We start from the raw sequence: 26,374 nt of genomic DNA, 5'->3' as shown, positions 1-26,374 counted from the left end.
ATAAAAGATATAATGAAAAACTTAATTAGTGATCCGAGGGAAAACTGAAATATTAAACGAAGAACTGCTGATGTATTTTCAAAAAGTTTATCTCTTCAATCCCTAGCCATTTACGCTCATAAAAAGTTACGTTCATGAGGAGTTACAGAATTCTTTGTTTCATGGTGAAATCATAAATTTCATATTACGGTATAAACTGAAACTCCTCTGCTTTCTCTAGATCTACACTGTCTTAATAATAATATAATATTTTTTACTTATAACAGATTTCATGCTTTCCAAGCAAAAACTGAAAATCCTTTTTTAATAAAAAAGGTCAAATGTTTTGTGAAATAATTGTCTAAAAGTAATAAATAACATAGATTAGTGAAACATTTGACGCGCCTCATTTGCTGTGTGTAATTTTGAGCACCATTCAAAGGCGCATAGAATTTTTCCCTAACCCCGCTTTATACTTGACTGTTAAACAAATCATTTCACAAAATGTTTTATCATTATTCTACTCTCGGTTACGCAAAACACCGTGAAAATGTCAAGTGTTTTTACTGCTCATGGAAGAGTGTTTACATTTCAACTAATACATTTGCAGGAACAACTGAACAACGTTGTCGGCATCTGCATAGGTTCATTCAATGTTTTCGAATTTGGCTATTGAGATACATGTTATACCTCTCTATTAATAATAAAACTGAAGGAAAAGCGATAAATACTGTGAGGACATCTGTGCTGTCTAGTGGTAACCATATGTGCCATTTGGAATTACGTGCATAAATCCACTCTTCGCCAATATTATAAAATAGAAAGCTTATAGTATATTACATCACAGAACATTTCAAATTACTGTGTCAATCTATTCGGTCTAGTACCAAAGGGAGAAAAGAGGACATTTGATTTTGGAAGACAAAAATAAATTTTCCCAACTGCCCAGACGGTTAGCTTTCGTCTGACACCAAATATTGATTCACGGTGAAGGGGATTTCTGATTTAAATATAGGAACAGGATTCATTCAGAATCTAATTACTTTTAAGGGCGATAATAACAAATTAAATGCGTATCTCATACATTCTTTTTATTTCATGCTACAGTTACATATGGCTGTAAAAACTACACAATGAATCTCTGGTGGCATGTTTTGTCTGAGATGTTGGGTTCAGCTACTGATGTTAGTGGCTGTATTTCCCGTAGCCTCCATAGCCTCCAGCGATGCCTCCAGAGTAGCCACCTCCATAGCCACCGCCGTAGCCACCACTGTAACCACCACTGTAGCCACCACCGATGGCTCCTCCGTAGCCTCCACCGTAGCCTCCACCAATGGCTCCACCGTAGCCGCCAGCGAAACCGCCGCCAACACCAGCTCCACCTCCCACGACTACAGGTACTGGCTGGTTGACGACGACGGGCTGTGGTACTGGTACAGGGACTGGGCTAGGGACACTCACGGGTACTGGGACTGGCCTCTGCACGGGGACGGGGTACGGCTGTGGGACGGGCACTGGTACCGGCCTGTTGACTGGCACTGTGACAGGAACCCTGACTGGTACTGGGACAGTACGCTGCACTGGTACTGGGTACGGGATGGGCACCTGCTTGGTGATGGCAATGTTGGTCACTTGAGCTCCACCAACCGCAGAGCTGATGCCACCTCCATAGCCGCCTCCATATCCGCCTCCGTAACCGCCACCAAAGCCGCCCCCGTATCCCCCGCCGATAGAAGCGCCTCCACCATAGCTACCCAGGGAGCCAAGCACTCCCCGTTTCTCTACCTGCTTCTCCTCGGCCAGAGCCAGTCCGAACAGGAACACGCACACCTGAAAATTACAGTACAACGTATGAATACCACAATTCATCTCTCAGTGAATTTTGAGTTTAACATTTAACGATGCCACTACGGATACAGTACACTATGACATGTTTTTATAAAACAGATCTGAAGATGGTCATTACAGACGAAACCGGTAGTCTGATGACAAAAACAAATGTGACCATAGACGTAAAGTAAAGGAAATTTATTCTACATTTGTTTCACTGTTCTATTTGCGAACATGTCACAGCTTGTGAGAGTAATATCTGGTGTGAGAGAGAGCCTTCGGTATTTAATGCATAATGAATTGTATGTTCCCAGCACCCATGATGAATTTGAGTAGTAATTCTTAATAACATTATTCTGTAACACTGAACTTTGACACGAGTATCGTCTCACGCAACATGAAACAAAAACTTGTTTTCTGTGTCTGCATTCATGCTTGTAACGTAAATTCATGCATTGTTATAGAAAATATCTTACACTACAAACTTTTTTATTTTTGATTGTAGGTAAGCGATATGTTGTTAAAAACAGAGGTTCCTATACAACTGGATTTGCTTTTTGTTTATACACTGTTTGTCGGCTAAGAACGTTATCTAACACAAAGGGAACCAGTTCACGGTGCAGGTCCTGACGTATCTGCGAATTTTGTCCGTACTGTTTCCTTGAGCAATGCGCCGTTGGTCTCAATTTGGATGAAAAATTAACCTGCTTTATGGCTTTGAAACAAAGTCAACGTAAATTAAACTCTAGTAACAGTTCTTCCTTAGGACTTGTGTTACTCATTAAGAAATATGCAATGTGGAAATATTACACTATACTTTAACACTGGAGGACAAAAAACATTTTTCTATGAACAATAGTGAACTGCAGGATAAAGTTCACTCAGAATATTCATTGCGTTGTGTAATCCACCTCAAATCTCACCATAACGTTTGTATTAGGAAAACAAACTGATCTCATATGCGAGAGAGCATTTTAAGCTGTCAGTCCTTTGTGAAGTAATTATTTTTCGTTTCTATTTACAGTAACTAAAATATTTTTAATAATAATGTGTAAACATGAGTGCTTGGATTTTGCACAGTTTGTTCCCGTAATTTTTAACAGGGGAAGTAAAATGTCGTAAAACTAATCAGTCCATATGATAACGTGAGTACGTAATTATGGTCCACGAAGCATGTAAGTAACTTAACAAAACTAAGCCCTGAATACTACCTCAGGTATGTTTCATTGATTGTTATATTCAGGTCATCAACCTCTGCAGGGTTACAGCTGAATATCTTGTTACGGCAAGAAAATGTAGTTTGCCAAACGGTTCAATTTTTTGTGATGCTGTGATGTATCCTTCCGTTGCACAGGAACGTACTTTAGTTTTTACAAGATGACAGGCGTCAAGTGCATCGAAACGTCTAACGTGATGACCACGCCAGTTATCTCAAAGTTATCTTTACGCATGTCCACATTCATTATCACGAGCTCTTATTCGGTACTGAAAGTAGTAAGGATGAAGTCAGATTGATGTCAACTTCATCGGAACAATATGCATAATCAGCGGCGACGAGCGAAAATTTGTACGGGATCAGGATTCCAATCTGGGATCTCCTGCTTACTAGGCAGACGTGTTAACCACTCTGCCACCCGGAACATAGTGGTTAACACACCTGCCTCGTAAGCAGGAGATCCCAGATTGGAATCCTGATCCCGTACAAATTTTCACTCGTCGCCACTGATTAAGTGTCACGTCCCGATACAGCTGACATGAGTAATCCGTTCCCTTTCCATTCCCTTCTTCGCCCTACACTTTCAGCTTGATTATAATGAAGTCAGTTTGTTGTAGCATTACTGCTTTTCATCTTGTGCCACTTTTAATCATCAGCTAATAAATGATCACACATAGACTCTGATGAAGTGCTATATTTCAGTTTTTCTCGACATGAACAGATGCGGTTGCAGCAAAGGCAGTACTGGCACTTATTTAATAAAAAGGAGCAAAAGCCCACTGCACACTTAACAGTAAATGGTAGTACGAATCCGAACATTATCTTTCACTAATTCTTTCTTAATTCAGTGAATAAAAGAAGGGATGATGTTATCACTAATACTGATACTTATAAATATCACATCTTTACAGCCAGTAGATGAATGTGATCACCATAGCTCGGTTGGACTTACGGAGAAGAGCACACATGTGTAGAAACCACTCACCAGGATCCTCATTGCTGCTGCTGAAGGTGTTACGTGTGGAGCAGGCAATGACTGATGCCACTGTGAGGTTTCTGCGCGGCTTATATACACCGCACATTTCCCCCACCCGTCTTAAACCAGCTAGGTGTGACGGGCTTTCCCAGAGCATTACTGCATTTTGTCTTGTTTGGTGGTGGGGATACAGAGCCACGCTCTGGTCGATGCAGTAACTCATAAGATTATAGACACAGCATCGCAAATGGGTTGGGTAACAAGCTTTTATAATTAACTGGTGTTGTATAACGTACACATTTTTATTTTAACTCAGTCTTCCACATGCACTGTTATCTTCTTTGAGGTCTATCAAAAATGTATCTGTTAGGATATTTACTTATTTCCAAAACACTCCACCTAGAAAATTATCTTGTGTCACCAGAATGAGTCAAGAGTCATTTGAGAATTTGTAAATCATACTTACAAAGCGATTATGATTCCGGTGAGTCCGTGACGTTGAACACATCGGCTTTCTTGTCAAAGAACATCAGAAAAATATTTTAGACAATGTTACGATTTGAAGTGGTGTTGGTCACCTACTGAGTTCTTCTATTTGGATGGAGGGTGGGAACGATAATACATATGTAAGCACCTAGGGTACGCACGGGCTCTCAAGAAAAATGGTTCCCACTTTCTTGAAGGTTCTGCGAAACCGGCAGCTTTCCAAGTTGTCCTGTCTTTGACATGGAGAAATAATGCGTGCATATGTGAGAGCGGACGAAGTTTTCATCATCATATTTAAATAACGTATGGTAAATCACAAGGCAGAGATGGACTTCACTATAATTACATTTCTACGAGAGGTTTCTGTCATGAAATAAGCGCATTGTCTTCCTTCCTATTTAAAATCTCATTGATTGTGAACCACCTTATTTGTCACTATACATAATGTAGGTGACACTTGTGCTACGTTTTATCGACCTAATGAGAACTTGAGAGTTAATTTCCATTTTTGTAAAATATATGTTGTAACTAATTTGCCATAACAGTCACTAATAAGAAGATTTTGTCACTGAAAATGAAATGTCGTGTGGCGAGGACCTCCCCGTGGGTAGACGCGATCGCCTGGTGCAAGTATGTTGAACTGACGCCACTTCGGCGACTTGCGCGTCGATGAGGGTGAAAGGACGATAGAAAAAACGCCACAAACACCCAGTCCCTGAGCGGAGAAAATCTCCAACCCAGCCGGGAATCGAACCGCCCTCCCTCCCCGGCATGACAACTTGGCGCACTTTGCATTCAGCTACGGTGGCGGACATTTCTCAGTGACATCCATAAGATTAATTGGAGCTGCTGCCCATCAAAGAAAACTGTTGGAATTAATAAACTGAGCTGACCGCTGTGGTCGAGCGGTTCTAGGTGCTGCAGTCCAGATCCACGCTGCTGCTACGGTGGCATGTTCGAATCCTGCCTCGGGCATGGATGTGTGTAATGTCCTTATGTTAGTTATTTTTAAGTGTTTATAAGTCTAGGATACTGATGACCTCAGATGTTAAGTCCCATAGTGCTTGGAGCCATTTGAACCATTTTTCATAAACTGAAATAAAGGAAATGTTACTTTAATTAGATATAGGGAGTTGTAAAGTGAAGTCGAGACCGATGAAAAATCAAAAAAGAGTAAATGGTTTATTATGTCAAAAATACTCGCAATATTTCCTAATTCATTTATCCCACTGTCAAACAGTAAATGCATTCATGGAAAAAAGTCTGCGGTTGCCTGCAGAACCTTGTTTGTACCCATGTGTGCACCTGTTAGTCCGAAGTAAATCGACGGACAAGAATGTGTTTCTTCAGGGCTCCAAAAATTAAGAAACCGCATGTGGGTCCGCCCACTCGTTACCAAGATTGTTTCGACTATGCTACAGAAGTTCCACCGGGAAGCCATGACACATCCACCATCCAGTTCCGATGTGGCTTCATACGTTTGCCTTATTTCTCGAGAGAGATCGAAACACATTCGCTGTCGTTGATTTGCCTAGGACGAAGAGGTGCACATCATGGTTTCGTAGTGTAATCACACCCTCCCACACATTACCATTAAATTTCTTCTTCTTTAGTTTCAAAAGCTTCGAGTGGCGTAAGATATTCAAAAGGAAAACTATTTACTTATCTTAATATTCTCTTGTTGTTGGCTCCAAGTCTTGCGTCTATAGGTACATTCTTGCGGCTGAAATTTTGATTTAACGTTATGGCTTCCTGTTGACTAAATAACTGATGGAGATTTGCCTGTATATTTCTTCACTTTTATTCTTTGTCGCAATATTAAATATCAAATCGTTCTTACAATTTCCACTTAATGTTCCGGATTACATTGTTAGTGTCGATCATATAAAAACGTCTGTCTCAATCAGAGGCATGCCCACTACTCCCACTAACATTCTGTGGTACTCACAATATTCCCAAGAGTTTACAAAGCAAAAGAATTCACAAAATTTCTTGACAAAAGAAGAATCTTCCCTAAAATAAACCATTATTTTGTTAATGACTCTAGAAATAAATTTTATAATTATCGTCAAATTGTGCAATTAATAATGCGAGTCTTACGTATGGCAGAAATATACTAATTTCAAATATTTTTAAAAGAAGAGTAATTTTAAACGCACGTAGAGATTAGTACGTGACGATGGTAACAAATTAATTTCATCTATACAAGAATCGATAGTATAAATGGTATTGGTTATTTCTATAAAATAAGGTAATGTTAGAGGAGGGCGTCCGATTCCAGGAGGCAATCGCACATTTTTTTCCATGAAGGCACTAACAGACTTGTCTCACAGTCTAATAAATATTTCAATAGTTATGGCGAATGATTTTGAAATAATAAATGATTTACATACTTTTTTCGATAGGCCTCGTTTAAAAATCTTCTAACAAGTTCTAGAGATGCAGTAGTACTCAATGGTTCAAATAGCTCTGAGCTCTATGGGACTTAGCATCTGAGGTCATCAGTCCCCTAGAACTTAAACCAAACTAACCTAAGGACATCACACACATCCATGCCTGAGGCAGGATTCGAACCTGCGACCGTAGCAGTCGCACGGTTATGGACTGAAGCGCCTAGAAGTGCTCGGCCACCGCGGCCGGCGCAGTAGTACCGTATAAATAAGAAGTCTTTGTGAACGGTTGGTCTTTCTGAAGACATTGCTGAGTATGGGCTACCACCTTCCTCAATCAGCTTCTTCTCTTTTGTGTACTAAAGACGTTCGTCTATATAAAGTGATAGTTAACTTCATCAAGAGTACTGGACACAATCTGTAGGTTTTAATGGTGTACGTAAATTATAAATATGGCTCTGAGCACTATTGGACTTAACAGCTATGGTCATCAGTCCCCTACAACTTAGAACTACTTAAACCTAACTAACCTAAGGACAGCACACAACACCCAGTCATCACGAGGCAGAGAAAATCCCTGACCCCGCCGGGAATCGAACCCGAGAACCCAGGCGTGGGAAGCGAGGCCACTACCGCACTTATAAATATGTCTTGCTGATGAAGATATTTCAGAATTGGTGTGAATTGTAAGCCAAGGCACTTGTAAATGCTTTCCAATTCAATTCAATTCATTTTTTAAAACATTATGTACAAACCTGTAACAGTTAAGCTTTTTATTCTTGTAAATATGCATTTATGTATTTGTTTATTCAATTGTGTGTACATTGTCACTATGTGTTGCCGATGGCTAAATTGAGTACGCACTCAAAGGCCAAATAATAATAATAATAAAAACGAGTATTAGTAAAGATGAACGTTGTAACACAGGACTTTGTAATCCAGCTGACATATTTATTTGCCACAAATAAAATTTCTACGTATCATCTACCGAATATATATTACTTTCTGAGTCACCACTCAGTTCAAGTAAGTAGCGTTCTGTCATCTTCAAGTCCTAATCTTCGCTTTCTGCCAATCTTAGTCTTCAAGTTGCATTTATTTCCACCTCTTCCGATCTTAGTCACCAGGTGCAAATCTGATGATGTGAATACAAGACAGACGCGTTGAAATGTTTTCATATGTAACGGATTAGGAACAGGATGTGGGAGGAAACGGTCAAATAAGTGACAAAGGCATAATATTGATTTTATTATTAGCCACCACTTACGCAGTTTGCTCAAAATGAGCACCGGAGATGTCGACGAGGTGACCAAAATTGGAACTAATTTTTCTTTTCCTTCTTCTTCTTTTTCTTCTTCTTCTTCTTCTTCTTCTCCTCTTCAGATATTAGACGAAATTGCCTATTACGATACCTATCGTTTGCATGGCCTTCCTCTATCTCTTCTTCCTTGGCGCTTATAATTTCTAGCGTTTAAAGGGAGTCTGTCATTCCCCATTGTTTCCAGGTGTTACTACTGTATCCTCCTATCCTCTATAATTTTATCATTTAGAAGAAAAAAAATTAGTTATTCTCTAATGAACTAATTTGATTCCAGCGTAAATCTGTTCCACATTGAAACAGTAGCATATCTACCAACATTCGCTGCCATATGATAATTACAGCCTGCGCTGAATCCGTGAGAAGCCTTTAATTATAGCCATCCGTTATATGATGTGAAGCTGCCAGACCACGAACGTTAAACTGTAATCGAATACTGTCTTATTCTTTCTCTTCTATGAACATTATCTTGCTTTTATCCGACCTGCTCGCAGCATGTTAGCTTGCGAGACGTGTAAGTGAGCCAAACCCTGTTCTAGGATCATTTCACTGTAAAATTTATTCTTTTCTTTTCCCTTGTGAACTGACTCAAAAGGTGTTACAATGTACGAGTACATCGGTTAATTGTTATTGACTCACATCTATACACACTGTAAACAACGATACGTGCACTACATTCACCACTCCATTAGTTTGTAGAGAGAAGAGAATCTCTGCATGTCTACCTCCACGTTTGCCATAGTCTTTTTTTAATATAATCTCGTGAGCCACAGGCGAGATATTTGTTAAAATAGAGGCAGTAGAAGTGAATCAAGTCTACTTCGTATATCGTTTGTGTAAATGTTCTCGATAAAACATGTCCGGGTAACAACTTGTATGCTGCTCGAACAGTCCATGCTGCTCGAACAGTCCACGGGTATACTGCCAGTTCATAGTGCCCAACGGGCACAATATTTCGGCGATCAGACATGTCGCCATCGTCAGGTGCGCTGACGAACTGAGCTCCTGAGGGCGGGCGGGCCCGAGGGGGGAGGGGATTTAAATCGGCCGCCCGCCCTCAGGAGCTCAGTTCGTCAGCGCACCTGACGATGGCGACATGTCTGATCGCCGAAATATTGTGGCCGTTGGGCACTATGAACTGGCAGTATACCCGTGGACTGTTCGAGCAACAAACACGCCGGGAGAAACTGAAGAATCACAACTTGTATGCTGTCACCCTAACAGATGAACCGTATTTTTTCCGGAAGCCTGGCAGCAAATCTTTCATCTATTCACCTACTTTACTACTGATTTTGGGTGCTCCTTTTACTTCGTACATTGTACGTGGCATTATTCCAAAGTACGTATGTAGCGGTTGGTTCGAAATAAAGTGTAACTACTCACAGAGGTCCAGTGTGGGCCGCAATTACCATATAGCAACGAGACTTGGCAGATAGGCTAATGTGTTAATGCGGAACCTAGATATGCAGGACGAAAGATTACATACAATTTTGGCCCCCAGTCGTAAAATTTGACGCTGTGAATGCAAGAAAGACGTATAGAAATCTTTTCACATGCAATAGATTAGGAACTGGATGAGGATAGCACAAATCAAATCATGAGAAAGGAATACTGTCGATTTTATTATAAACTGACATTTACACACTTCGTTCAGTATGAGCGCCAGAGATGTTGACAAGATTATGTACAGCGCCAGTTTTTCACCTGGTGGCCAAAATTGGAACTAATTTTTTTACTGCTTAAATAGGTTCCGCATTAACGCGTTAGCATATGTATCAAGTTTCGCTGCCATCTCATAATCACAGCCCACACTATACCTCTGTGAGTAGTTGTACTTCCAACTCATATAAGAGCCCAGTATTTGATGTGAAGCTACCGGACTCTTTACAACTAGTCCGATACAATCAAATTCTCTCTCTTCTATGGGCATTTTCTTGCATTGATCCGACCTGTTCAGCAGCACGCTGAGAGATCTGTTAGTGAGCCAGGCCGGCCGCTGGTGGCCGAGCGGTTCTAGGCGCTTCAGTCTGGAACCGCGCGACCGCTACGGTGGCAGGTTCGAATCCTGCCTCGGTCATGGATGTGTGTGATGTCCTTAGGTTAGTTAGGTTTAAGTAGTTCTAAGTTCTAGGGGACTGGACTGATGACCTCAGATGTTAAGTCCCATAGTGCTCAGAGCCATTTTTTTTGTTAGTGCGCCAGACGTAGATAGAATCCGTGCAGTGTATAAACGATCATGGCTGGTGCACCAGAGTTACTGATGTGGTTTTAGGTGGATTCCCGAATTCGTTTGGGCAGATTCTGAGCCGATACTCGATTTACTCCTCAGTAAATGCTACACAGAAACAGTTAAAATAAGATTTCACAAGGACTAAAGTGTTACACAATTCACAGACAAACGGTGCACACGATTTTCCTCCTTTAACTAGCTGACAACTGCAGCATCAGGGAGGGTATAATGCTGTAAAGTTAAGTAAAATAAACTTTCCAAATCCTGGTTACAGCTGACCCCACACTAGACGGAATTATCGTTAAGACGAAGAATTGCTTGTGGTTATACATATTCTACAGAGTTGAACTACAGTTAAACATGCGGCTGTACTGTCGTTTCCTATCCACATTTTATCGTTACTGGTCATTAGAGATAATTGTCATTGGACCATCTGAGATTACTTCTGACCCTATCAGGTAAATCGTCTGTGTCTGTCGAAATATTCAGCTCCGCTACTTCGTTTCTGTTGATCATTGGACATCCGGTGTAATGGTTTCTAAGAATCAAAAATTCTTTGATCCAGCCGCATACTGAGAAAATCCGGTCAGGGAACTGATGGAGAAATAAATGAAAACAGTGGAAATATATTCACATACATACAATGAATGATAATGATGAACACTGAGGGGTTGTTGTGTTTTTATACTTACAATCAACTGTACCAGTTTGATTTTTGTCTAGAGATGGTAGATCCCTGATGATACTTCATGATGATCAGCCTTTCACTGCGGTGTATTGAGCACATCTACCAGGTTCACCTGGTGAGTGGACACTGAGTTGTGACAGGTAGAAAACTGTACTGTCATGGAAATTGGAGCAACTATTTTGAACTGGCAGCATTGCAGACTGAACTCATATCTCCAGGTCCACTACATTGTATTGCCATAGTGAATTTTGATGTCACTGACGACATTGTCAATCACCACCTTCAGTTCTACACTGAGAACCGTGCAGATTGCGCCAGACCCTCAAGATCGGCATCTTGGATTGTTCACCTTGTAGACTGCACTAAGGTCAGTCATTTTGTTTTCAGATCTGGGTCAAGTTGCACAGTTATGTATCGGTTTGTTACTGTAGCCTTCATAAAATCAACTCCTTGAACAACTCTAAGTTCGATGATTGTCAGAAATATTTCACTACAGTCCAATATCTCTCAGGTCCTACACCCCAGCGGGCTCGTAGAAGCTCTCCAGGATTGTAGAGGTTCTCTGTGTTATCTGTACTTGGAAGCATCTTGGATATAAACTGAGTTGTCCAGTTTCATAACTGTAACGATTTTGAATAAGTGTCATTAACTGGTAAGATTCTGTCAGCACTATGCATACATTCCCCTTGCCACTTGCTTGGCAGTTATTGTGAGAGAAAGAGACTTAGGTGATATAATGTTTTCTTCTGTTCTTTTGCTAAATATTAGTATTAGCATCAGCAGCAATTATGTTCAGATCTCAAACGCTAAAGGCTTTCATTTGTTTATTTCCATCTAGGAGTTCACTGTCATCAGTGATCAGTGAGGTGCACATTGATAGTATTCTTTTTTTTAAAAAAAAGAGTACAATAACGAAATGTAAAAAGCTACCTTCGTATCATAGGCATTGGCTAAAACGAAATGCACGTTTTAAATACGTGGACCCTGTGTACAGTATCCATCTCAAGATTCAACGGCTATGGGTACAAGAGTTTCATGCTAACTATATTAAGCTACAAACTGTGACCTTAGTGAGACGTTGTATGAATCAGTAGGTCTTTCCACCCCTTGTACCGACTTATCTTTGGAGTGTGGGCCATGTGGTTGGGGAAGCAACGAGGGAGGGACTTGGTATCAGGCAGCTGATGTGAGCAGCAGTGATGACAGAGTTTGTGCTGAGATGCACAGAAAAGTCAGTTTCAGTTTGGCCTATGTCCTGGACGTGGGGACCCTTGTTGTCGATCATATGGGTCATTGTCGATTCATCTCCTGCACAAGCTGGGCGTGTTTCCAAGGAGGAAGTGGTGAAGGAAGCTCAGCAGACTGACATGGCCACACTGTGAGTGCATCAAGTAGGAGGAAGACATTTTCTGCACCACCCAAGCTTCCAACAACACCACGAGTTATTATTCAGCTGACACCTCACAAGATCTTCTCAGTGAGGATGTCTAAGACAACTGTCCTGCTTTTCTGGAGCCCCCTATTTCTCTGTGCTTGATCTCAACCAGGCATACTACCAGAATCCTCTGGCCAAAGAATCCGAGGTGTCCACCACCTTTGCTACCAACTGGAACTTACGTAAGTTCAATTGGGCGCGCTTTGGTCTGTCGACTGGAGTGGCTGTACTCTCCAGGTCCCTCGATTCGGTGCTCACAGACGTAAAATTTAATTTCGTTTATAATTACTTTGACGACGTCTGCATATGAAGTGCATCGCTTGCTGATCACCTGAACCATTAGCACCATCTTTTGGAGCATGTGATGTGACAGGAGGGGTTAACCGCCAAGAGATCTAAAGTTACACTAGCGCTTCAGGAGATCTTCTTTTTGGGTCATTGGGAGTCTGATGAGGGAATCAGTGTTGAGGAGTCTAGAACTCGAGTCATTTTCAGCTTTTTCCCACCCAAGACCAAGAAGGGTGTATCCTGATTCATCACAATGACAAATGTTTTCGTCAATTCGTGCCCAGACTTTTTGAGCCGTCAACGCCTTTAAATAAGATAGTTAAAAAAAAAAAAGACAGGAGCTGCTTCTATGGACCGAGAGCCAGCAGGTAGATTTGATATGCTAGAGGCCACCTAGCCTAAGTTAGTTGCAAGTTCTAACAGAAAGAAGAAGGTTCTGCTGCTAGGTACCTCGCATGGTAGAACTGTGGACGAGCTGTTGCAGGAAGTGTTGGGGAGTGAGTACCAGGTAATCAGTATTGTGGAGGCTAGTGCAGGGTTGGCTGAGTTGACTCACAGCATTGGGGAGTTACGAAGGAATTTTACAAATGATAATCGGGTTGTGATTGTGAGTGGACCAGGGAATAGCCATGACAGGGATGGGGAATATGATGTAGGTGGTGACCTGGTAAAGATAGGTACTCAAACTGGTGGCTCTAATGTGCACTTAATACAATTGTTTCAGTGTCACAATCGGCCACATCTTAATGCTGTTCTTAGGTGTTTCAATATGAAGATGGAGAAGGTTCTGATGAAAAGAGCATGGGTGACATTGCAGTGGTGCCAACTGAGTATATCAATAGGCCGGGTTTCACTAGGCATGGCCTGCAACTCAGTAGGTATGGAAAGGGGAGGCTGGCAAAACTTACAGGTGACAATGTAATGGGTGGCGGTGGGATCACCATGGAGAAATTCCTTCAGAGGAGGTCAGTTATCCAAGTAAAGAAGGAAATAGCATACCTGTATTTCATCAAAATGTTAGAGATATTAGAGATAAAGTTAGTGAACTGCTTATACATGTTGACTCTGGCATTACTGACATATGAGAGCACCACTTACATAATATGACAGTCCAGAGGCTTCATTTACCAGGACACAGATTAGCTTGCTGTTTTTCAAGGAGTTCCTTGCAGACTGAGGGAGTGGCCATATACCTAAATACAGTATTCCATTTGAGCCCATAGACATAGCACAGCATTGCGCTGAAATGATATTTTAATGTTGTGCAGGTGCAGTTGAATTTAGTAAAACTAAACTTCTAATTGTTGTTGTTTATAGGTCCCCAGCTGTGACTTTAGAGCATTTCTGCTCAAGCTAGAGAGGGTGCTTGGTTCACTTTATAGGAAGTACCAAGAGTTAGTTATATGTGCTGACTTAAGTATTAATTTTCTATATGATTGGGCAAGGAAAAGGGTGTTGGTAGATCTCCTATCCTCACATGATCTTATGCAGATTGTGTTTTTTCCAACTAGGGTACAGGGAACAGTAGCACAGCTGTAGACAATATTTTTATTCATTCTTCATTACTAGATGGGGTTTCTGTCGGTAAAAGGGTGAATGGCCTTTCAGACCATGATGCACAAATTTTAGCACTAAATCGCTTTAGTACTCAAACAAAAGTTACACATAATTAAAAACTATGTAGGAAAGCTATTCCAACGATAGTGGGGAGTTTTTTAACCTCATTAAGGAACAAGAGTGGCAGGATGCTTATAGTGCCGATAACATAGATAACAAAAACTGTATAATGCTTTCCTTAATACATTTATCACGCTCTTTGAGAGTTGCTTTCCAGTAGAACGTTCTGAACGGGGTACTATCAGTAAAAGACAGTCTGGGTGGATGAGTAGTGGGATAAGGATATCATGTCGAACGAAGTGAGAATTATATGAAAATGTCAGAAGTAGTCACAATAAAGCCACAGTAGCAGATTAAAGACATGATTATAAGGTGATTCAAAATGTTATTAGGAAGTGAAAGAGTATGTGGTACGCAAATAGAATAGCTAATTCACAGGATGAAATTGAAACCATATGGTCAGTTGTGAGGGAAATGTCTGGTCACCAGCACAAGCTCGACGTTATAAAGTCAGTTTGCAGTAAAAATATTTCTGTTACTGATAAGTCACATTACGTACAGTATTTAACAATCATTTTTTGAGCATTTCTGGTTAATTAAATAAAGACTTAATTTCTACAGGGAATCATATAACTCTCTTGGAAAATGCCTTTCCGAGACTGATGTCTGAAATACACTTCTGTGACACTGACAAAGAGTAGATTGAGACAATAATTAAATCATTGAAAACTAAAGACTCTCATGGATAGGATGGAGTGTCAAGCAAAATACTAAAGTACTCTGCTGCGCACTTTAGCCCTGTAGTTAGCCATATTTATAATTTTCTGTTTAAGAATGGTATATTTCCTGAACGATTAAAGTACTCAGTAGTAAAACCACTTTATAAGAAGCGGGAAAGTGATAATGTAGACAATTTTAGATATATTTCTATGCCATCATTTTATGGAATACGGGGAGTAGGTCACAGTTGGTTTACTTCTTACTTTAACAACAGACAGCAAAAGGTCATTATTCACATTTTTGAGAATGGCTGTGATGTGGTGTCTGAGTTGGACACAGTCAAATGTGGGAGTGCCCTAGGCATCAGTGTAGGGGGTGACTCCGCTTTCTCATTTATATAAATGATACGGCCTGTAGTATTACAGGAAATTTTAAAATATTTCTGTTTGCTGATGACACTAGCTTGGCAGTAAGGGATGTTATGTGCAACATTGGCACTTTTTCAATTAGTGCAGTTCATGACGTAAGTTCATGGCCTATAGAAAATAAACTAACGCTGAATCACAGTAAGACTCAATTTTTACAGTTTCTAAGACACAAATCAACAAAATCCGACATTTTAATTTCAAGAACGGGTATTTGATCAATGAAACTGAACATTTCAAATTTGTAGGTGTCCGGATAGACAATATGCAGTCGTGGAAAGCCCAGGGGTTCAGGATCTTGTTCAAAGACTTAATGCTGCCATTTTTACTATCCGAACAGTATCTCAAGTAAGTTATCGTTCCACACGAAAATTAGTCTACAGTATTTTATTTTGGGGTAACTCTTCTCATTCTCAAAGGATATTTTTGGCTAAGAAACGGGCAGTTGGGGCAACAAATGGTGTAAGTTCACGAACCTCTTTTCGACCTATGTTCACTAGTTTGGGTATTTTCACATTGGCCTCTCAACAAACATATTCTTTACTGTCGTTTCCTGTTAACAATATCAGCTTATTCTCAAGAATTAGCTGCTTTCCCTCACTTCATACTAGGCAGAAATCCAATCTGCATTTGGATTGCACTTCCTTAACTCTTGTGCAGAAAGGTGTGCAGCATACTGCTGCATCCATTTTTAATAAGCTACCACAAGAATTCAAAATTCTTAGCAGTAACCCACCCGCTTTCAAATCGAAATTGAAGTTTACTCATGGGTCACTCCTTCTATTCTGTCCAGGAGTTACCTGAAAAATTAAGTTCATTCCTAAGTTATATTATTGACTGCATATACTTAAACTCATGGCTTGAATATTTTTCTGTTCACAATAACTTTATTTTATCTGTTATTACTTTTATGTTGTAATTTCGTGTACTGACACGTTCTATGCCCTAGGAGATTTGCTTCTCAGTTTGGTTTTATGGAACTAGACCTGTAAATAAAATTAATAAGTTTCAAATATCGCATGACCTCCATCTCAGTGTCTGCACTCTCCTAAGCAAAACAGGATGAATGATCTACGCTTGTGAGGTCTATCCATAAAGTACATATATTCATCTTCCTTATGATGAAGTTGAACTCCATGGCGCATAGTTCCACCTGGTGTTCAACTTCGGAAGACTGTACCACAAGAAATGTTGTGTGTAAAATGTGAATACTTATAATATATTTGAGGAATCGCTTGAAAATTACACTTCTGGCCTGAAAAAAAAAACCCGCTTTCATAGAAGGGATGACCAGAGTCTAACATGCTACTAAAGGAGTGAATGTGCCGTGTAATTCCCAGATACCTTCTTAAGTAATTGGGTATTCTTCGTATGTGATTACACAAGCATTTTCTTTAAATTTCATTCATGTTTTCGTGATGATAACGCAATTTCTAATTCTTGTCTCAGTGTGGTTGCCCGATTGTATGTTTTCAGATTTCTGTACAAACGACTCCGCTTTGCTCACGACATTTCGGCAACACACTTAGTAGTCTTCTTAAAGTGTGGCACTACAAGTTTATATTCAAAAATTGAGTCTACTGGGGGGCAGACTGAGGGTGTAACAGAGAGCTGGGATCAGTGAGGATGTCCACGCAGGTTCTATGCTGGGGAGGGGCCTGCTGGGGAGCGGCCTGATAGGATGTCGGCAATAGAAAGAGGGCGTCGTCCAATGGATCGTGCTTGCGGAGACTGGTCATCCGGGTTTTGAAAGTCCTGACCAACATCTTAGCCATTACACTGGTGTGGAAAGGCGATGTGTGGATCAAACGGATGCCATTCTTCTCGTAAAACTGGGTGAACATAGTGGGTGTGAATTTCTAGCCATTGTCAGAAACAATCTGTTCTGGAGTCCATTTCCATCTGGCACTTCAGTGTAATAGGTGCTGTAGTGATTCCATGACGGTGACTGCATGGGGGATAAAACGTCTGTAGTAGTTTAACTGTCCCAGGACAGATTTCAGCTGAGTCGTGTTCGCTGTGATATTTGGTATTTTCCTCTTGTATTTCTGTGAAGAAGATCTCGACAACGGATTGTGAGTTGGCCGTTGAGCTAAAATCTCCGAACACTCGTAGCACACATTAGGTTTTCCAACGAGAGCTATGGGAGTTGCCGACATTTGTCGTCGGCCACTGGAGTGAAGACGCCCGCGTCTTCGAGCCGGTGTAATTCGCCTCGTAATTTGTCTTTCATGAGCAACGAAACATGCGGGATTTGAGGAACCGTGGGCGGGATGTGAGGAGAAGGTCGATATGCGCATCGAAATTGGTAATGCCGGAGGTGGGACGCTCGAAAACAGGCGTGAACTTTTCTAGCAGGGGGGTTACATAGGAGTTTGTGTTCACTGAATGAATGGTAGTTCTGCAGCATGGATCTCAAATACAAGAACGTGGAATACGTTCATCCCATCATGGTTGCCAGCTGCATTGTCCCTCGCAGGGATACAGGGAAAACAATGTTTAAGTTTCAACAAGTTTACTGACAACAAAAATCCCAAAATCCAGGGTCTCACTAAGTAATGACACAGAGGCTTGACAGTGCTGCTATCTAAAAGTCGTCTGTTTCTAGTATGTAGTAACATCACTAGGAGCTTCGCAGGAAAATACATTTCTATGGAAATAATCCAAGTTCCGAGGACGTCGTCCAGGTTAGGTTCAACACAGGCACAGAAAAAGCTATCCTCAGCATCGTCTACGTGCACAAAAGTAACGACGATGACAGTTGGGAACAGCGGCTTTGGTCTCTACGATAGGCTTCGAGAGCGTCCTGAAACGATGAAATGAGTAACGCCCAATCAGAGACCAGGAGACGCTCTAGAAACCGGAAGAACTGGCTCGCGTAGTCCACACACCGGCCTCAATATCTGTCGGTGGCGAAATGTTCGTGATACTAATTTCGATTTGTATGAACGTGAACAGGTCCCTCGGAAGAGGCATCCTCTACCAGCGCTGGTCCTGCCACCTGGTGTCCGGTCGAGACAGCGACATGGAGAGGTCGCGATGCTGTGCAGTGCAGGGGCCACGTAGACTGCACGCATGCCCAAGGGGCACGTCGTCATTCGTAAATCTCCAGTACACTACTGCTTCACAAGGGCTGCTCTGCCAACAGCTACAGGTGTGCATTCAGGCAACACTCATCGCGATCCGCCTCAAACAAAGGACTGCGACTCCTAGTGATAACTTTTTAGCAGGTTCTTACGTGATATATTACACTTTTCCTAATATACACTGTTATAACTAAATTATATATGTTGTTGCTAGTTGGGATAACCAGACGAAATTTAACAGTATTTTTTGTGTCGTTAGCAATTTCACGCTGGTAACTTGTGTCGCCCATCGTTGAATCGCCCTGGTGCACTAAATCACATTAACGTGCTTCACTTGGAAACGGCCATAAACGAAACATAGAGAGTCATAACGAACTTATTCAGGAACAAAACAGCTTAACTGGACAGCATAATGCTCTCAGCCATTGCATGCTTTACTCCTAATTTACGTAAGTAAATAAATAGTAATAATGTCAGGAGGTACTGTACGTTTTTCATTGTATCCTAGTACACTCTTCAACGTACCTCCGGCTATTGTTTGCCAAATGAGCTAGTATGTAAATCGATACATTTTGTAAGTTCGGGTGGTTTCTCAAGTGTGGTATCTTAACGGCTTACCAGTATATGCAGATTCGCGTCAACGTATTCCGATTGACACTTCGTGTGGATCACTGGGTGTTCTTGTCCCTGTTATCTTCTGCATGATCTCTCGTACCTGTTATTAATTCTTAACACTTTTACTGCAGTTCATATGTTTAACAATTACCTAGATATCAGCACTTCTACTGCTGTTTTCGCGTTTTACGTAAACGTAGATCAGTGCCTCGAAGAATAAAATACTCAGAGAAAACTACAATTGTGCGGCATCATTCAGCTACTTACTAACAGCATCCATATTTTTAGATACTTCGACGAGATAACGCCAGTGTCGCGTTAAGAGTTTTGTCCTTATGATGTAAGAATGCATCATTGGCAATAAATCAATGAATACCGTCTGAACAAGATACTCAACTTTACCTTTATGTGGTCTTAGTTCATAAGAAGGTGTGTTTTAATATACGTAACATTTCAGAAAACATTGTAAATAATTTTCAAGGCAATTTCATTATTGTAATGATCTATGTTTGGCTCTGCGACTGCACAGGTATGAACATTTAAGCAAGCAACTTGCAAGAGGTATTTTTATTCAAATCATAACCATTTGTAAGAGGATATAAGACGAACACCAACAAAAGCAAAACTAGGATAATGGAATGTTGTCGAATTAAATCAGGTTGCAGTAGTTACTCAGAGATGAAGTTTGCGCGGGATAGAGTAGCATGGAGAGCTGCATCAGACCAGTCTCTGGACCGAAGACATCAACAAAGACAACTACCATTTACTTGATCCTGCTTTTACCAAATGCTCACAACGTAACGGCACAGAAAAGTGAAACTTCATTGCACTAGTGGCTGTATTAAGAAACTCTCTTTTATTCCCGAGGTTTACGGAAACTGTAAGACACGCGTAGTAGAAGCAACAGTGATATGAAGCCCGAACCTGATTTGCCCATTCTGAACTTTCACATTTGGCTAGCCTGAGCCTAACAACCGGATGTTGTGATGGTCTTTTTTCTTTTTGTAAATGTGAGCTGGAGAACACTATAATGTGTTTTTATCGCTCACAGAAAGAGTGATTACGTATGAATTAATTTATTTAAAGCAAAAAATTAATAACGTTACCGAAGTTTGCATAACATCATTAAATATTTTCGACTTTTTCTATTGAGATCTGTATTGCACCACTGCAAACATAAAAAGAGGTAAATACTACCTAGTGATAACCACTACTATCATTACTTCTTAGTCTTGAGTCTCCACAAATCATTTATATTATAGAATGGAAAGATATGGGCTGTGTGTGATACGTGATGATATCAAAGTCTGGAAAAGACCCTTCAGTAAAATGTTCATAATATATAACACCGTAGAATTTTGGAGTTCTAGTTTTAAAATGTTCTGTCTGAGAAAATAGAACACTGAGTATGGAAGACTAAAATAAATTCTGAATTTCCTAGCATCATTTTCACAGCAAATATTGATTCACAGTGAAGAAATTCCATAATAGAAACCTGGAAACAAAATAGATTAACAACAGCATTATTTTTATGGCCGACAATAACTAACGAGATACCTATGTTACAAATGTTTTTTATTTTCTGCTGCAATTACAGAACATTGTAAGAAATATGCAATGAAGTTCTGGTGGCGTGTTATGTCCGAGTTGTTGGCTTCAGTTGCCGATGTTAGTGGCTGTATTTCCCGTAGCCTCCATAGCTTCCAGCAGTGTCCCCAGAGTAGCCACCACTGTAGCCGCCGCTGTAGCCACCGCTGTAGCCACCGCCGATGGCTCCTCCGTAGCCTCCACCGTAGCCTCCACCAATGCCGCCGCCGTAGCCGCCTCCGAGACCTCCTCCAACACCAGCTCCGCCTCCCACGACGACAGGTACCGGCTGGTTGACGACGACGGGCTGTGGTACTGGTACGGGGACTGGGCTAGGGACACTCACGGGTACTGGGACTGGCCTCTGCACGGGGACGGGATACGGCTGTGGGACGGGCACTGGTACCGGCCTGTTGACTGGCACCGTGACAGGAACCCTGACTGGTACTGGGACAGTACGCTGCACTGGTACTGGGTATGGGATGGGCACCTGCTTGGTTATGGCAATGTTGGTTACTTGACCTCCTCCAACTGCAGAGCTGACGCCACCTCCATAGCTGCCTCCGTAGCCACCTCCATAACCACCACCAAAGCCGCCGCCATAGCCGCCTCCATAACCTCCGCTAATAGACGCACCTCCATAGCCACCTAGGGAACCAATCACTCCCCTTTTTTCCACCTGCTTCTCCTCGGCCAGAGCCAGCCCAAACAGGAACACGCACACCTGAAAATTACAGCAACAGGTATCAACAGCAAAGTCCATCTTCCTGTCAATGAGAGATACGCTTTGTGTAAGCCAGGTTGATATGCTACTGCATAGTAGTATACTACGTTTTCCAACAACAACATCGTCCTGTCCAAAGTGAAACAAAAAATCTTTTAACGAAAGTGTGAAAGCGTTTGTTGTGTATGTATGGTTTCAATACATTTCAAAATCTTTTCTATTTGTTCTTTAACAGAACAGGTAGTTTCATTCATTGTTTGCGTTGCTAACGCCTGACTAAAGGAATTATTACACCCCCCCCCCCCCCTCCACACACACACACATAATCACACATGCACACACTCACACAGACATACATACAGTTAAAGAAAATCTTTCATTTTATAGTGTCTTTAACACTGGTTACAAACATAGAGAAATGGTCCATACTTGTAAATTTTTACGTTAGGGAGACGTATAATAACACCTGTCTACATGGTACCCTTCAAAAAACATGAATGAAAACACACTCAGGAGGATTCACTCTCTCTCAAGGTCTGTCGGCACCCCCCCCCCCCCCTCCTCCACCCCTCCCCCTCCTCGGGCTTCTTGATACAACCGCTTTGAATTAAGTTCAGTCTATGAATTTGAGTTTATAACATTTGTTCAATGCCTTATTAGATTGATAATGTTACGGTACAAAATTATTCATTTTATGCAGTAAAAACAGAGTCCAATAAAAAGGGATTTATCTTCTATTATTCACTAAGAGCACCGTCGAACAGAAAGGAAACTGCCGAACCTTGAAGAACCCTGCCATTCATTGGAATCTTGTCTGTGCTTTTTTTTCTTTTTTTTGCGCCATGAGATGTTTCGATTGAGATGACTCATGCAGTGTACAGTACGTTCACTTATTTCTTAGGACGGGAAAAGTTGCAGAATAGGCTGCAAATAAGGCTGAAACGAATGTTGTTAAATATGAAGAAAGGAGTGTAGTGAATAATAAACGTAAATTTACTTATCTCTAATGGATACCTGCTGATATAACTCGGAAACAAGAGCAAAGTAAACGAACTTTCAGCAACAGCCCCTGCTCATTTCTTATGGTGGTTATTTAGCAACATTTAGTGTAGGAGTATCAGAGTAGATAACTAGAATTTATCTATTAACAGTGGTAAATGGCAGGATAAAGTTCACTCAGAATGTTCACTACTGTTCCCCGCTTAATCTAATCCAGCTCAGACCTCAACTGTAATGTCCATACTTGGTACACTATCTCAGCACTTAAAGCGAGCGTGCATCGTAATCTGTTCTCTCTTTATAAAATAATTTGTTTTCGGTTCCATTCAGAAACATTAACACACATGTTAGTATCCAGTTTACGTCTGCCTCTTAATTGTTGTTAAAACTGACTGTGTGCATCGAAGAGGTTGAATAGTGCTATGAGCGTTGATACACTACATACTAAATTATACTAAACGGAACTTTGTTGTTTGTTGGCACTGTGAGGATATCTGCTGGCTGGCATATTTTTCTATAAGGACGTATGCTGTAGATGTAAAACTGACTCGTTCAACATCGTAGCACAGGAAGGCAATACGATCAATGAACATATAAACGAAACACTGAATATTGGCTTTGGTATATTTCAGAGATTTATTCAGCTTATGTCCTTAGTAGGTAGTCACCTCAATACGCTGCTATAATAAGGAAATATAGTTTGTCAAACGATTCTGGTTTTGATACGTCGCAATGATTCCTTCCCTTGCTTCAAAAAGATGATTTTACAAAACGATGATCAGCATGAAGTGCATCATAAAGTGAGATATGATTACCACATGCGTCTTCCCAAACTTTCGTGTATGTATTTCCGTACTGATTAACATTTACTGTGAATGAGTAATTAATATGGCACAGATACAGTCAATATGTTGCAAAATTACTAAATTTATTAACCAGTTACTCCTGCTTTATATCTTGTGCTTATTTTCATCATCAGCCAACAAATGACTGCACATATACTATGATGAAATGCTATCCCCGAGGTTCTCTTGGAATGAAGAAACGTACGTAGTTGCAGCAAAGCCAGCACTGGGAGTTACTTAAGAAACTGGCCCAAAAATTTAATTGCATCATATATTTAATATGGTTCAAATGGCTCTGAGCACTATGGGACTTAACTGCTGAGGTCATCAGTCTATATTTAATAGTAAAAATTAATATGAATCTGAGTGTTATCTTTCACTAATGTTTTTTAATTCATGAACAAAGGGATCATATGCTTTCTTCTGACGGTGCTTATAAATATTACTCCTTCAGTCACTAGATAAAGATGGTCACCAAAACACAACAGAACTTGCGGAGCGGAGCTTACATGTCGAGAAGCTACTCACCAGGATCCTCATTGCTGCTGCTGAAGGTGGTACAGGTGGAGCAGGCAATGACTGATGCCACTGTGGGGTTACTGTGCGCCTTATATACACCGCACATTTCCCCCACCCGACGGCAACTAGCGAGGTGTGTCGCGCTTTCTTAGAGCGTTACTGCAATAAGCCTAGCTTGATGATGGCTACACAGAGCGACCGTCTGTTCGACGTCGTAATGCCTAAGATCAAATGTACATAATCATTAAACACCGGATAAGAAACTTTTACAAATAATTATCTGTTTATGAAATAGACATTTCTTTACAACAACGTAGTCCTCCGATGGGGTCGTAGAAAAACGTGATTATAAGGAGGTTTTCTCATTTTCAGAACCCTTCACAATGAAAATTATTTCGTGTCTAGGTATTATGTTAGTAGGATACTTTGAGAGCTGATGGAGGATTATGAAATGACACTTATAAAACGATTATGGTTCTGGCAAAAGAACGCTACTGGACACATTCGCTTCAGTACTATAGACCATTAGAAAAATATTTCACCCAATCTTTTGATTTTATATGGCTTTGGAGCAATAATGGAGCAATAATGTGTGAATACGTAAACCTGGAAGAAGTTTTCACCATCATCTTTAAATAGCATACGGTAAATCATACGGTATACAAGTACCTGACCACAATTATACTTCTACAAGAGTGTTGTAGCATCAAACCAACATACTGTCTCCCCTCTCATCTAAAATCTGAATCGTTGTAAACGATCTAATTTTATACTCTGTATTCTTTCGAACTACTGAGATGTTAAGAAGAAATTTGTTTTCTTAATAAATACTTATTAAAGCTACTTTGACATCACTAATGTGACAACTTTGACATTCGTAAGGGTAACTGCTGATGACGGGCTACAGAGCAAACAGTTGTGAAGAATAAACTGAAATACAGCCAAACAATCACGTGAAATGGAAAAGAAGGAAAGGAAACAATCAGGAAAATATTGAGACTAAAATATGAGAATGGGAAATGGAAATTAAGAAGTAATAAAGAGGTTCATGAAAAAATAGAGCAAATGTCATACACGATTATGAAGAGCAGAGTTGCATTCTATGAACCCTGAATGAAGACTGAATGAAGACTGAATGAAAACAGGATAACAAAATGAATTTTATCTTTTTTGACAGAAACCCCGAAACATCAATGACGTGTATAAAAGAAGCTGAAACAGCCCTGAGGGAAATGGAAATAATGGAGGAAGTAATAGGAGGAGGAGAAAGGTTCAGAGCAAAAGTAAAAGATTTAAAGGGCTTCCAGAAGTAAACAAAGAAAAAGACAGGAGCAATATGGACAGAAGAACGAAGAGAAAACATAGGAAGACAATGAAAAATTACTGGAAAGAAAGAAACGAGAAAAGAAGGAATACGTAAGTTATTCCATGTGGTCCTTAGTAGGCCAAACCAGTATTTTAAAAAAAAGGGGACCTCATTTTAAGGTTATCTACATGAGATCTAGATATGGATGAGATCTAGACATGCATGAGTGTGAATGAATAAGAAATACATTTTTTTGTATAGCGTGTAGATGACGTATGTACTTACTGTCACCTACGGAATGCACTAACTTCTACATAACAAATCAGTTGAAATTAGTTGCGTGCTGTTATTTACTTGCATTAATCGGCGCTTTGTCGCACCCATCAAATTCAACTTATTTCTCACCTCTTCACGAAGACCATTTCACTTTAAAACTGAGCTCCTTATTGCGTCTTTTAAAAGGACTCAATGGATATTAAAATGCAGAGTGTTTCATTTAAGAGAAACTATGGCGGCTTCTTTTCGGTACATAAGAAGCACCTAATATGAAACAGGGACCGAAACACTCGTCATTCTGTGTACCATGACTTTTGGGAAACCAGATCATAACATCTTGCGAAGGAGTGATGTAAATACTTTTTATAGGACTCATTCGTTTGCATTTTTTCATAAAACACATTTATATTTGTAAAGTATACACTCGGTACACATTGGTACTTGTACCATATTAATGACTCAATTTGTGTGTGGAGAGAAGAAAATTTCCTTTATGTATAGCTCCGATATTGCCTAGAAGCTCTTAAAAGATTCTCAAGAGCCCTTCGCGAGATATACAGTGGGGGCACTAGAAGTCTTTCAAGTCTACCACGAACACTGTTTCTGTAAATTTTCTGGATAGGAGTTTGTTGTAGGAATTCTCAGCGATTACCATTTTTTTCGCCATAATCTTTGCTACACTTATAAGAAGACGTTACGATTGAAGCAACGTGCCTCTCACTTCCTTCTACGTCAGGCGAAAGGCCTTCTTGATAATGATACCCCTTCTTGATAATCGTACCCCTAAAGCAACCATACTCTAGTACGTGCTCGAATAAC

At 40.5% G+C, this 26,374-nt stretch overlaps 1 protein-coding gene across 1 annotated transcript; it reads right to left on the bottom strand.

Annotated features, from left to right (window-relative positions):
• Nucleotides 1-1,049: 1,049 nt before the first annotated feature.
• On the bottom strand, nucleotides 1,050-24,025 carry LOC124776047 (pupal cuticle protein 36-like). Its single transcript, XM_047250887.1, has 4 exons — nucleotides 23,983-24,025; nucleotides 20,977-21,610; nucleotides 4,011-4,081; nucleotides 1,050-1,809 (listed from the first exon to the last, which is right to left on the bottom strand). The coding sequence occupies exons 1-4, from the start codon at nucleotides 23,992-23,994 to the stop codon at nucleotides 1,165-1,167; spliced, it is 1,362 nt and encodes a 453-aa protein (XP_047106843.1). The 5' UTR covers nucleotides 23,995-24,025; the 3' UTR covers nucleotides 1,050-1,164.
• Between the last annotated feature and the right edge of the window lie 2,349 nt (nucleotides 24,026-26,374).

This window comes from Schistocerca piceifrons, chromosome 2 (assembly GCF_021461385.2).
Source record: "Schistocerca piceifrons isolate TAMUIC-IGC-003096 chromosome 2, iqSchPice1.1, whole genome shotgun sequence".
NCBI classification, from domain to species: Eukaryota; Metazoa; Arthropoda; class Insecta; order Orthoptera; family Acrididae; genus Schistocerca; species Schistocerca piceifrons.
This window is presented reverse-complemented; position numbering and strand designations above follow the sequence as displayed.

Excerpts from the sequence above, each read along its gene's own strand:
- LOC124776047 (XM_047250887.1), bottom strand. Across the intron at positions 4,082-20,976 it reads TGGAGGCTACGGGAAATACA|AAACCTCACAGTGGCATCAG; the intron begins GCCACTAACATC and ends TAAGCCGCGCAG. Across the intron at positions 1,810-4,010 it reads CAGCAGCAATGAGGATCCTG|GTGTGCGTGTTCCTGTTCGG; the intron begins GTGAGTGGTTTC and ends TGTAATTTTCAG.